Source organism: Leiobunum rupestre, chromosome 4, assembly GCF_980474605.1.
Source record: "Leiobunum rupestre chromosome 4, qqLeiRupe1.1.hap1, whole genome shotgun sequence".
NCBI lineage: Eukaryota > Metazoa > Arthropoda > Arachnida > Opiliones > Sclerosomatidae > Leiobunum > Leiobunum rupestre.
Window position 1 is genome coordinate 797156 of NC_143387.1, and position 13823 is coordinate 810978.

Sequence of the window (13823 nt, forward strand, 5' to 3'; positions counted from 1 at the left end):
TAGAGAAGAAAATGACTTTTTAGTGAAGTTTATGAAGCGAGATAGTACAACCAATAATCTGTATTGGCCCTTGATATATGTCACGTTCCCCTTAATTCAATTGTATGCTTAGTTTCAGACCCAAAAGCCACTGGTTCTAGAACTAGAGCCTAAACATTTTAAACTTATGGAAACCGATTTGGAAATTATTAAAACGTTAGTATTAGAACATGTGTAAGAGATGGAGAAGTTGTAAATTTTTGTATTGATAAAGCATCTAAAAATATAATTTTTTCAATATTTTAAAAAGGAGCGATTTTGTAAAAACCGGCAAATGATATTTTCGTCTTGAAAATGAAGAAACAATCAAATATACCAAAATTTCTTTGTATAAATTCAAAGCTTATCATGTGGTCTTTCTAACGGTGTACCAATATTTTGGTATTTCACCTTGTGACCTAGCTTTACAGCGAACCGAATGTTACCTTAGAAAAACATATTTTCTCAATAGACAAATAATAAAAATTAAAAAGAGCATTTTTGATAAAATAAAAAATAACACCACTGAATTCCTTGCCTTCTTTTACTTAAAAATACAAACTTTCAATTAAAAATAATCATTACAAGAAAAGGTTTTTAATTTTTTGTCAAGGGGTTCGTATTCAGAAAACACCTAAACTGAAAAAGGTGGAGTTGTGGTTATGCCATCGTATTTCAAAAAAAATATTGGTTTCCGCTCAAAATTAAGAAATGTTGGTTTTATACAGAGACCAAAACGTGTATAAAATTTAAAAAAAATCGGTTGACCCATGGTGACATCATTGTGTGAGTTGGCGTAGAATGACTTATGATCCGTTGGTCTTTCCTTCGTGTCGAGATATTACACCTTTTGGACCTTCAATTGGTTGACTCCGGCCCGATAGATCTCCCCCACTTTAAATTTTCAATGTTTAATGATTGTATTCTGTTATATCGTAATATTTCAAGCTATAGTTATTAAGCTCGCGTTAAATATTCGCGCGCTTGATTGAAAATTAAGCCTTCGTATGTTAATCTTGAACGCCGTTAAGGCATTTATTTTTTAAGTACCACGATATACGTTCTTCTAATAATACCTTAATTCTAACATTTTGTCATATATTTTCCGTTTTATAAAACATTACCGGAATAGCTGAAATTTTTATATAGATCAAATGAATCTAAACTAGTAAAAAATTTAATTGCGTAATAAATGGCCGTGTTTTGTTTAGAGTCAAGTTATAATTTTTCTCCAAATTTGGAATACTGAAGAAATTTAACTATTCCCAGCTTAATATAACGAGACCTTTGGCTATAAGCTGGTAGGATATATTTTACAAGTTAGATGTTGTAACATTTTATCATAGCTAGTAGGTAAACAATCCAAGTTAGCCGTTAATTTTCAGCATTTAAATTGATGCGCCTATAGAAGAAACTGCATAACCAAATCTTTATTGATTTAAGGGACATTCAACTACTTTTTCGATGCGATAATATGTTTATATTTTTTAGGGGAAAACGGATGTCATTTGCAACAAGAAAAATGAGGTGAGACCATAACTTTAACATAAAATTTCAGTTGAAATTAGGTTGTGAAAACTTTAAGTAATTTAACACATTTATGAACTAGTATGGAAAGAAAGCAAATTTGAACGTAACAGAATAAATTCAACCAGTTTACAATTACTAGAAAGCCTTTCTCTAGTGAAGTAAGTGAATTTTGATTTTGCGGTTACCATGATAATCATTATCTTATCGCAGACAATAAAAACTGGTACTTTCAACGCTTTCTTTTTTTGTAATATGAGCATTTACTTTATCGCATAATCTTTGGTTGTTAAATAAAATTTCAAAATATTATATTTCAGAAACTGAGAAATGAACTTAAAACATTTTATATATTACGGAAGTCAACAGCTTGTAAGGTATTCAAAATACTTCGTTCTAACCCTTTTTTTGTCAAAATTACTGAATTTTTTTAAATGGTTGGATGAATGAAATGTTTGTCAAGTTACGTTTTCTTTTTTTAATTTATATTCATAAGGTTCAGATCGGTGGACAGATTATTTCATCCTGTATTTCAACACATTCAATCAGATATTAGCCCCCGCGTTTTTTTTAAACTTATATTTCACCGTTGTTAAAAATAAATCCCGGTAATTGTGGTTGGAATTTGTTTTTACAAATCGAGCTGAGATTTAGATAAGGTTTTCTTATGGAGAACAGCAAAGGTTTTTGTGAGAGATTCCCCCTTTGCTTTATATATATTTTTATATAAAATTTATTTTTTATCATTTTGTACATTAACATTATAAGAATACTGCTATAACCAAAAAGGAATTTTTTCAAAAATTACAATTTCCTCAACCACTCTTATACACTAATATAAAAATTTAAAAACATTTACTAATTTACTCTGTACAATAACTCAATCACATAAACAGATCACTAATTCTTAGTATCCGAAGAGTAACTTTACCACCAAAAATATTTAAGCTTTATTAATTCATAGAAACATTATTTCAATCACCCTGTTTATTATGAACAATATTTCAATCACCCTGTTTATTATGAACAATAATTTCAGCATGCTATTCATGGGGAAACGTATTTCAATCACCCTGTTCATTGGGAAACATATTTCAATCAACTTAATTGTCCATTAGGAACATAATTTTAATCGCCCTGTTCATTAGTAACGAGTTTCAATCATCTGGTGCTATAGCTTGATAAAAACAATATGACAGTCTTAACATAATCAACAATTCTAATCATCTTGTCATTCTTGCAGTGAAATTGGCCTCACACGGTATAGACATTTTCTTCTCAATATAACTTAGCTAGTTGGATTTAAGGCAGTAAATGTAGCTCGCCTATTTACGGGCATAACCAGCTTTTAAATTGTCACGTGGTTTCATATTAGTAATTAATAAGCCATCTGAAAACTACCAACGCTCTCCTCACATCACATTTCAACCATTCGAAATTTTATCCTTTAAAGATAGTGTATTAAATAAATGACCAAAATGAGATCATATGGTTTTATGGTTGCGTGTAAAATTTCGAAATAGCAGGGAACATATTGATCAAGCGGAAGTTAGAAATAAAATAGTTAATTGCTAAGTCCGTTAGTTGAGCAGTTTCATAATTGCTATACGCCAATTTAAAATATTCCTATTGACCTTAAGTTATTGTATTTAAAAATACTAGTGTCTTTGTTGAAAAACGTTACTTTTTTCAGAAATGCTTAACTGCTGTCCAACGGAAGAAATCTTCGAGATCATAATGAAACCTAATAATTCTTAATATTATTAACCGAAACTAAACCTACTCTAGTTAATTATTTGTTTCTCAATTCTTCTGATTCATGATTATCTTGTAATTATATATATTTATGTTGGATAATGTTAAATAAACTTTTCCCAAAACATTCTTGGAATATTAATTTTACTCTAAACTAATAAAAGCATTTAAACGTGAAATTTACACGACTTAAATTAAATAAACCTTCTAACGAAACATTCAGTTTTGTGGCACACTGAATGTTTTGCGTTAATGTTTTAGTCTTCGTGCAATAACAATTTTTTGCGCTTGTGATAAATTGTAATAAACTCTTTAAGCATCGTTAATTCTCAATACTTTCTTATACTGTGGGGAAGTTCTTAAAAAAATCATTGTTATTTCAATCAATTGTTTCGAGCTTGGCGTACATGTACAGGCGTTGTTGTCCAAAAAAATCGTGTCTGCGATTTAATTCTAGATTATAGTTTAAGGACAATTTACAACAAAATATTAACATTACTACTTGGCAGGTACGTTTAAGTGGGTGAAAATGAGGGATGAAGTTTTGCTTTTCGGAAAATGGTTTCAAATTAACTTACTAATTTGATTTTAATTGCATTGGACTATTATTTTGTGGCCCATTTACGTGATTTTTTAAGGAGACGTGCGTCATAAATATCAACACCCGTTTTCTTACATATCATTCAATGCCGGTGGTAACAATTTTATTTAGTTTTTAAAACTAAATGCTAGTAATATTTATATGGAATAATCTTCAAGGCTTTAAAAACATATGGCATTACTCTATAGGCAAAATATTAAAGTTTTGTTAATGTTTTTAAAGTAGCCCCGCAAACCAGGAATCTCGCCACGCTTGAGAAATAATTTATTGTGTTTCAGCGTTTTGGTGGCTATTGATTTATATAATTGTAGTAGAAAATAAATTTTGTTAGTAACTAATACCAATAGAGATGCAAAAATCAATAAAAAATAATAAACATTACAAAAAGTACTTTTTAATTCGTACCACGTACGAATTACTATTTACAAATATTGCGATCAAATTGAAAAATGGACACTTTTAAAAAAAGGAAATTCAATTTTGTCAAAAAACATGAATAAGTCAATAAGATCTCCATTCTCCTTAGTCGTCAGAAATCTCAAATCCAATATAGGCACATTGTGATAATTATTAAAACCAAAACAGGCGTCTGTGTAATGCAGATTTTTCCTCGACAAAATAAATTACCTTTACAACCACTTTTACCAGTTCCAAGATAGATTTTGGTGCCAGTAACTTAAAGCTTGTAACAGCATCGTAGCTCCCCGGGTGATTTTATTTTGATCATTTCCAAACGCAGCATAGATAATGTGCTCTTAATATGTGGGGTCTCATTGTGCCCCTGGTAGGGGGAAGGTTTCACCGAGAAAACTACACGATGAATAAAGCTCCCAACGTAGCATTTCGAGGGTCTCAGAAAGCTTCTTCTGGCTGTATATTGAGCATAAATATTTGTTTGGTTCGGTAGCATTGCCGGCTCTCTCAAAGTAGCAAGGCAATCAAGATTAGATTAATTGGAAAAGTATATACGACGACGGATACTTCATGGCGTGTTTAAAATAAATTAAGAATAATTGTTTTATAAAAACATATTTTCTTTTATTTACACTGCGAGCTTTCGGGTACGAGACCCCTTGTCAAGCGTCATCACTCAGACGATTATACGGCTGGAGTGGTTATATTTTTAACATATCAAATTATGATTCTCTAACTTGTTTATCTTTGTTATTTTTTATATTTGTTATTTTTTATATTTGTTATTTTTTATATAATTATTGTTTATCTTTAAATTCCCCCAGTTTTGTATACATATTTTTCCTTTATCTAAGTTAAGTTTACCTACATTTTTTATGGCTACCGCCTCTTTAAAATCTCTTTTAAAATAATGTTCTTCATGTGTGATTATTTCTCCGTTGTGAAAGTCTATTGTATGTCCCTTAGTGTTCCATACATGACTTGCAATCCCGTTGTGTTTTTCACCAAATTTTATACATTTTTTGTGTTCTTCTTTCCGCACTTTAAATTTTCTTTTAGTCTGACCTACATATGATTGGTTACATTCGCAAGTTATTTTATAAACAATGCCAGTTTCATTATCTTTATCAATTTTAGGTCTATTTTTCATTAAAATTGAAGCCAACAATTATTCTTAATTTATTTTAAACACGCCATGAAGTATCCGTCGTCGTATATACTTCGAAGTTTCATTTAAATCAAGGAATACTTCTGCGTATTGTTCCATACCAGAGTGACTGAGAAAAATCATATCACCTCGGGTAGGAATCGAACCTACGACCTTTGGGTTACCGTCCCAACGCCACTACCATTGGACTACCGAGGCCACGAATAATCAGGCCTCGGACATCCAATTTAAGAATGACTCGATCTGGTTCACATTATTGACGGGATATATTTAACCCGTTGTTGACGGTGCCGTAGCATTTAACGTCAACTAATTTATAACAGGACCTTGATAGCCTGTAGTCATAACATAGAGATAATTTTATTTTATTATTACGCAGGAATTAATATAATTCGAAGTTTCATTTAAATCAAGGAATACTTCTGCGTATTGTTCCATACCAGAGTGACTGAGAAAAATCATATCACCTCGGGTAGGAATCGAACCTACGACCTTTGGGTTACCGTCCCAACGCCACTACCATTGGACTACCGAGGCCACGAATAATCAGGCCTCGGACATCCAATTTAAGAATGACTCGATCTGGAATGTCCTTAAAATTCCCAGTTATATCTGATCCAGTAAATCTATGGTGACCACGTATGGCCCGTGTCCAATCTTATTCTAGGGTGCTGTATATGGAAGCGACGTATAGTTTGGTGTTACCTTTTTTATGAAAATGTGCGCTCAGGAGGACGAAGGAGAACAGAGATCTTATTGATGTTTTTCCACTAAAACAAATTTCCTTTTTCTGAAATGTGTCTGTTTTTTAAATTTGATCCAAATATTTGTAAATAGTCCATCTCTTTACGTACCTGGTACCAATTTTTTTAATGTTTATTATTTTATATTCATTTCTAAATCTCGATTAGTATTGGTTATTACCACACTTTAGTTGAAACTAAAATAACATAAATCAATAACCATAAAAAAGATAAAAGACAATAAATTATTTCTCAGGCGTAAAAAGATTCTGAGTTTTTGGGGTTGAATTAAAAAAACAAGAAACGTTACTATTAGGTCTTAAATCTAATGCCATATCTTTTTTAATAAATATTACTATTTAGCATTACGTTTTAAGAAATATATAGAATTTGTAACACCGGCATTGAATTAAATTTAAGAAAAGAGGATATGATATTTACGACGCCACTAAAGATTCCAAAAAAATCTCATAGATGCGTCACGAAATCTGTAATCAATTGATAAAGCCGTAAACGTTGTCTTTAGTTTTTGTTCATAACTTTTAAATCATACTCAACATATAAATCAAAATGGCATTTCATTTTCACCTGTACTAGAAGGGCGAACGGCATTTTGCTTAAAGTTGGACTAGCTTTTTTTATAAAATTCATAAATTCAGTCGAAGGCCGTAATTGGGGTGGCTAGGTCGACTCTTACGGGACACACGGCCTGAGCTGTAAGAAGAGTTCCGGACGGCTTTCCAGGCATGGCGCCGTTAATGATATTCTTAAGCGGGCTCTGGTTTCCGCGGGTGTTCCATCCATTCTGGAGCCTACGGGTCTCTCCCGCGACGACGGGAAGTGGCCTGATGGAATGTCCCTTGTTCCATGGACCGGCGGAAAATCGTTGGTGTGGGACTTAACCTGCACTGACCCTCTGGCCCCGTCGTATTTGGCGTCTTCGTCCGCAGCCCCTCTCAGGGCCGCCACCCAGGTTGAGTCGAAGAAAAAAGCGAAGTACTCCGGGCTTGACCACCGATATTTGTTTAAAGCAGTGGCGGTATAATGTCTCGGCTCCTTCGGCCGCGACGGATTGGCTTTGGTCCATTATATTGGTCGTTGAATTAGGGAGGCTACTGTGGAACCGCGTTTCGCGGCGTGATTGACTCAGCGGATAGCAATCGCAATACAACGGGGTAATGCCACGTCGGTGTTGAACACGTTTCGCCCGGCACCTCCCTCGCGGAATATCTTTATTACCTGTAAAGCCATTGTTTTGTCCTTCTATGTATTTAACCACTTCATGAAATAATAAAAAATTTACATTTCTAGAAAAAAACTAATAATGAAAAGATATAGTTAATAAAGAATCTGTTCACCATTCTTATATTTTTAAAGGACATTTTTAACAGCAACAAGTTGCCTCATTGTAAGTTTGACTTTTTCGATTAAAACATCAGAACCAAATTTACAGTTGTACTATTCAAATACTAAATTTTGAGTTTAAAATATAAATTCAAATAATGTTTTTACCAAAAGATCATTCCTAAATTTAAAGTGTTTATTAACTTGTCATAGAGCATGGTCATTGCAATTATTATATTAAAATAAGCCTTAGTGTTTGAATATACCTTTATATTCGACAGTTAAGATCAATCGTATATAGAGTAAGTGAAGGAGATGACGAGGAATTGGTCGATTCCAACATCTTCGTTAAATAGCATCTTTGTGATGGGCCGGCTGCTTTTATATGACTCCGGAACTGGTTGACCGAAATGGAGTAGTCCCATTATATCGTATTTTATTCAACTGAATATTCACGAATAGTTTTTCTAAATTAAGCATTTTGCAGCTTTAGTAAGTTTTTATTATCAAAATATATTTTCAGTATAGATTTTATAGTGGATTTAGCATCATATTACCAATAGAATAGATGCTGAAAATATCCCGATCGGAAACGTCTGTCAACAGAGTAACATCAACTATATTTCTTAGATGATGGTTGCATCGACAATGTGTCTTGAAATAATGCTAAAATATTTTCCAGTATTTAAAATGTACAGTATCGGTTAATCATCAGACTTTTTCTGAGGATACGTAAAGTAAGATAAATAGGGAATGGGTTAGGTTTCATTAGGTAATGTTTGTTTAGATTAAGTTAGTTAAAATTCGTTTGGGTTTAGTTGAGTAGTTAAGTTTATGTTGGGATAAGTTAAGTAGTTTAGATATCTTAAGGTTATTATAGGTTAGGATACATTTTAAAGTTAGGATACATTATAAGATTATAGGTTAGGAAACATATTAAGTTTACCGTTTAAGAAATCAAATTCCATTTAAATTTAAATAAAAGCTACAACAGTTCTTTTAAATAAAAAGTATGAAGTATATTTCTTACGAATCATCGAATAAAAATAAAACCTTTATAGTTTAAGAAAAGTTTAGATCAAGAAGATTTAAGGTGGATTTACAAATAAAAAGGATAAATCCAATTCGGTTGAATAAGACATGATCAGCGAAAGCTGCTTTGTTTGAATCTTTTCCTTCTGCAAGGATTTTTTCCAAATTTGCTCTAAAGACCCCGATCGGATATTATATGACAAACAGAAATTTACAATTTACATTTCATTGTAGGTGTTCTCGAACAAAAGAAAACATTATTTCCAATTTTTTCATTGAGTCGTAGTGTTCACACATTATTTTATATGTAAAACAAAATTAAAAAAGAACTATTTATTCTGATACAAGAGAGATTTTGATCATATTTGGTGTCGCGATTTCATCAAAAAATATATAATTACATTTTGTTATAACGAAAATTAGTTTCATTATTTAATTATTTATAAAAACCATAATATTCCCCGTTATCTGAGAATATGAGGGATACATTTAGTTCAACTTGTGGGCATGGATAAAAACTATTGTTCTCCAACTTTAGGAAGGTAGAGACCAGCAGTTCCCTGAAGGTGGAAAAAACACCTAAATATCATTAATAAGCTTATTGTGGCGTCTGCATATCTTCTGTTAACTAAAAAATGATTAATAATTAATGATTATATCGTTTTCTACAATGCTTTAACGAAGTACCAGGTCTGCGCTTTAGAACTATTACAAACGTGTGATATGATTATGGTGCCGTCGTCGTGATTGGCCTGTTTCAAATCGAAACATTTCGAATACAAATGTTTTGGACGAAGTCTGAAACCTTCGTCGATTTCTTGCAAAAACCAAACCTGATTTGGCATATGCGTGAATGGTTCGGCGATAATTTCCGCGTAGTCATCTACAGAGCCGTCTTTGACCGATAATACGTTGTTTTCGAAAATCGTTACAATTTTATAGCCTCCACCAATTACCTCGACAAATTGGAACTTCTGAGGCTTCGAACCTTGCAAAGTATTAACGCAGGCGTAAACTTTTCCACGATTAAAACAGGCTGTTAACGCTTTTCCACTCTCTTTCGAGACAAGATAATAATAATTTCCCAGGCCAAGATCATCTTTGTGAAATTGTACGAAATCTACGTCCGAAGATTTCATGTCGGAGGCAATAGAAACGTACACGTCGTGAACGCCATTTGGAGAGGTGATGTTAAATGTAACGACATAATTATCTTCCTCCGAAATTATTTTATCAAACTCTAATTTCAAGGGGCGATTTTTCCCGTTATCGAAATGAATAGAAAGCTTTTTTGAGGTGAAGTTGGTATCCACCGTCGATTTGATCCCCAGCGATAGTTGCGAAGCACCGAAAGGGCCCAAATCGACGTTTTGGAAAAAAATGTAAATTTTATCCTTATCGTTTTTCAATTTAATTGTGGAGGTATTTTTGGTGAGGGGAACGTGCGAATTTTCTGCAATGGAGCAAAGATATACTACCAAGCATGAGAGAGTTAAAAATATCTGAAATAAAAAAGTAAGATGTTAGACTTATAGAAAATTAATAACGATCTCATTCCTTTTTAACATTATTTAACGAATTTGGTTCGCTGCGGACATTTATTAACTTATTATAATTTATGAAAAGAACAGGTGCTCTAATCAAAATTTATTTCGAAATTAAATTAATTTTAGCCCAAAATTAACAACTTTAAGGTTATTCCTAATTATTGGACAATCTCTTAAAACAAATTATGCCTTCATAAACTAAATTTAATCAGTTTTTATAAAATTTCAGAATTTTTATATTATCTAGAATCTTGTGAAGATAATTGTGAATTTTAATATACCCGGGATCCCCAAAATTTCTAACGTAAAGACCAACATTTTAAAGATCGAGATAACCATCTTCAAGCTATTTGCATTGCGCTCCTTATAGAGTGTTTTATATTATGGAAAAATTCTATTTTTTAAATAAACAATTTCAAATAGTTTTTTTTTCAGATCAATACCACGGTGTTCAAGGTTAAGATTGATTTCTATAGAAGGATTCCGCTTTGCACTTACTTGTATGCACACAAAGCGTTCAGATATAAATCGTACGATTCGGAACCATCCGCTGAAATTGTTGTTTAGTTAACATTGTTTACAACACATGCATTTGATAATTATTAATTATTTTTGTAACTTGCTTTTCTTACGCTTGCCAGCAAGTACTAAACTTAAAAACTGAAAGTTTTGGTATCTTGCTAAACTCACTACATTTCATCTAATTAAAAACGATAGCACTTTTAAAAACAGTATTATCTCATAAGTGGCACCAGTCCCGTAGAATTTTTCATATTTATTTTATTTTATTTGAATTTTCAACCAGTTAACGTTTTTTTACTCACAACGAAAATATCGTAAACACCGTCGAAAATTGGCGGTTGTTGTTCCATTAAATGAAGCTGAATCTTAACTTGATAAATCATTTAACTTGCACTACCAATAGTTTTAACAAAAAAGCAAACGATTTGTACCTATCTTCTCTTGAATACAGCGAGAAAATATTAAAATTTAATGCAAAACTTTAACAGGTTCCCAGCTAGATTTTTCTTCTCATAAACATAATACTAAATAAACTGGTGTTCCTTAAATCAAGTGTCGGCTCTATCATTGTTACTCGTTTTATGAAAAGTCCCATGTTTTTATAGATGGGACTGGAGCTAAAATTCAAAATAGCGAAACAATAATGTTATCAGAGAACCCTTGTAGAGTATTATAAATAGATTACTCATAATCTTTACTTAGTGGACATTTACATAAGTTATATATTCCAAGTAAAACATATTGGTAAATGTTACTAAAATTCAAGTTATTGTCAAATTTAAAAACGAAACAATCAAAGCGAAGGATATTTTTGTCTCCCTTTTTGGTTCGAACTATATCTAGTTTTCATTTCGACGCCAACGACATCTGATAAAAAATTTGTTTCTTCAAATCGATCCCACACTGAGTTTAATTATTCTATGCCCTGAATCAAAAATAAATCTAGTAAATAGATAGGAATAAAATATTTTAATCGATTGCTATTAAATTAAAATATTCGAATCTAATTTATTCTCGGGGATAAATTGTGTACATTTTACAAATTACGCTAATCAGTTAAAATGTTTTGACACTGTTCAATTGCTACTCCTATTATAACGAAACCTATACAATAAACTCCATCAGGTAAAAAGGACAAAACTTTGAAGTATTTTTATTTCAGCTATTTATTATGGTTTATTTTAAACTTATCATTAATGAGAAAAGAGGCACTTAATTATGGCTTCTTTAAAATAATTAAGTATTTCACTTCCTGCTTCGTTATTAAAAATGGATTGCAGTATGTTTATCCTTGTTGCTACTGTTTATTTTTCAATTTATGTGGGCAAAGCAAATTGGAAAAAGTCTCGTCACCATCTGAGAGTCAATGACATAATAGACAGGTTTGGTCAGAACCCAAACATAAGCGGTATCTTTGATGTTTTAGCCAGAAATTCTTCAATCTCCTTCGCGTTAAAATGTCTGTTAAAAGTGAATATCTCACATATAAAGATGAGTGTTTGTTTGTATATATATGTTTGTTTGTCCGCTATAGGAATCTACAATTTTCAGCTCAAATTATTGCAATTTTTTAAAACCTTCTTTTATAGAGACTTAGTCGTGTAATAAAAGGCAAATTATTAAATAATAAACTTAAAATTGGTTAATATTGTCATTAACTGGTTGCTTATATTGGGTACGGTGCCATGCAGTTATTGCAGCGTTCTATTTTCGTGTTGAATATGTCAGAGTTTCTTCACTGGCGCTTTTTCCTTGAATATACAAATAGCCATATTTACCGATAAATATGGGTAACCCAGCTAGTAATATTATAAAATTTAAATAATTCAAAATTTTAATTTCAAAACTAAATTTTAATAGGGGTCAGATATTGGCAAACCTTACATGAACGTCGGAATTTTTCAACGAATTACTGTTTGTTACGCTTGGTAATGTTTTAACCAGAACCCTATAGTATGTTCGTTCGTTCTTAGTTACTTTAATACGTTTTTGTCGGAACTAAAAACGAAATTGCGAGTCGCTAAAAAAAATTTAAACAAATACCTTTTTATGATCCATTTTAATTTCAAAAAGATATGCTCGTTGACGAAGTCGTCGCTGATTACGATCAAAGATAAATTACGTCTGTTTAGAGAATTCAAAAATAATTTTGGCATATAAGACCTACGCCACTGAATAAAATAATTTATTTTAAATTTTTAAATATTAGTATTTATTGAAGCTTGATCGACTGAAGTTTATTGTTATTTAAAGATTATCTTACTAAATAATTAGAAAATAATACTGGAAACGTTTTTGTCATTTTCTCGAAACAGTTTCTCGAATTAAATTCCAGACTTAAATAGGTTTGACAAGAGGCATCTTTCACCATGTTGTTTATTTGGCCCTTAATTCTATTATAATAAAAAGATTCAGAAGCACTATTTATATTACATTTTATAGGCGCTTTTTCTATTAATAAAATAAGTAAATAAGCTCTATTAATTTTAATGTTATCAGTATATAAGCGCTATTTCTTTGAATATAATAAGTATTAAAGCTCTGTTGCTATTATTTAAAAAAGTATAAAAGCACTATTTATTTCATTAAACAATTTATAAAAGTGCTGTTCCATAAGAAACGCGCATCTAAATATACAAGTTTAGCAACACGCGAAATTTCTCACTCTCTCAATTACAACAAATTAAATTAATATTCAAAATCTAGATCTCTCTTTTGTGAAATTTAAGCTATTTTTTGTCAGAGACAGCAAACAACGTAACTTTTTAAATAGAGAACTACCAACCTTTAATGCTCCTCGTTGAACTCCTTATTTTGTTTTGATTTCTTCCGCTTAAGAGTGACTCTTTATATAATATTCATTTCATGGTCGTTGTTTTTTTTAGGATTTATTTGATATAACGTCTTCTGCGATTTGCACCATATCACTTCATTCAGCGTCAGTTCGGAAAAAAATTATAATTAACACCCATAAGTATGAAGCTTTACGTGATAAAATTGTCTAGGAATATAAATACATCTAAGTTTGCCACGATTTGTCTCCTTGCACCAGTGATATGGTGAACTCAAAATTGTCGAAATATTCATCTCATAATGCTAAACACTTCCTTCATCTTTCGTTATCGTTATTGCCCAATTCTGTATTCGCCTCG

The 13823-nt window shown here is 31.6% G+C and overlaps 1 protein-coding gene and 2 non-coding genes across 4 annotated transcripts; all 3 read right to left on the bottom strand.

Annotated features, from left to right (window-relative positions):
* Window positions 1–5608: 5608 nt before the first annotated feature.
* TRNAT-GGU (transfer RNA threonine (anticodon GGU)) lies at window positions 5609–5681 on the bottom strand. Its single transcript has one exon. It is a non-coding gene; the product is annotated as a tRNA-Thr (tRNA).
* A 266-nt stretch (window positions 5682–5947) lies between these two features.
* Window positions 5948–6020, bottom strand: TRNAT-GGU (transfer RNA threonine (anticodon GGU)). The gene has a single exon. It is a non-coding gene; the product is annotated as a tRNA-Thr (tRNA).
* A 2544-nt stretch (window positions 6021–8564) lies between these two features.
* LOC149945850 (uncharacterized) lies at window positions 8565–13539 on the bottom strand. Of its 2 annotated transcripts, XM_090172021.1 has the most exons (4): window positions 13457–13539; window positions 12715–12795; window positions 9559–10104; window positions 8565–9162 (listed from the first exon to the last, which is right to left on the bottom strand). In XM_090172021.1, exons 2-4 carry the CDS (start codon window positions 12727–12729, stop codon window positions 9121–9123), a joined length of 603 nt encoding a protein of 200 aa, XP_090028147.1. In that variant the 5' UTR covers window positions 12730–12795; window positions 13457–13539; the 3' UTR covers window positions 8565–9120. The 2 variants fall into 2 exon arrangements, with proteins under 2 accessions (XP_090028147.1, XP_090028146.1); XM_090172020.1 differs by lacking the exon at window positions 8565–9162 and having other exon boundaries at window positions 9175–10104.
* Window positions 13540–13823: the final 284 nt, after the last annotated feature.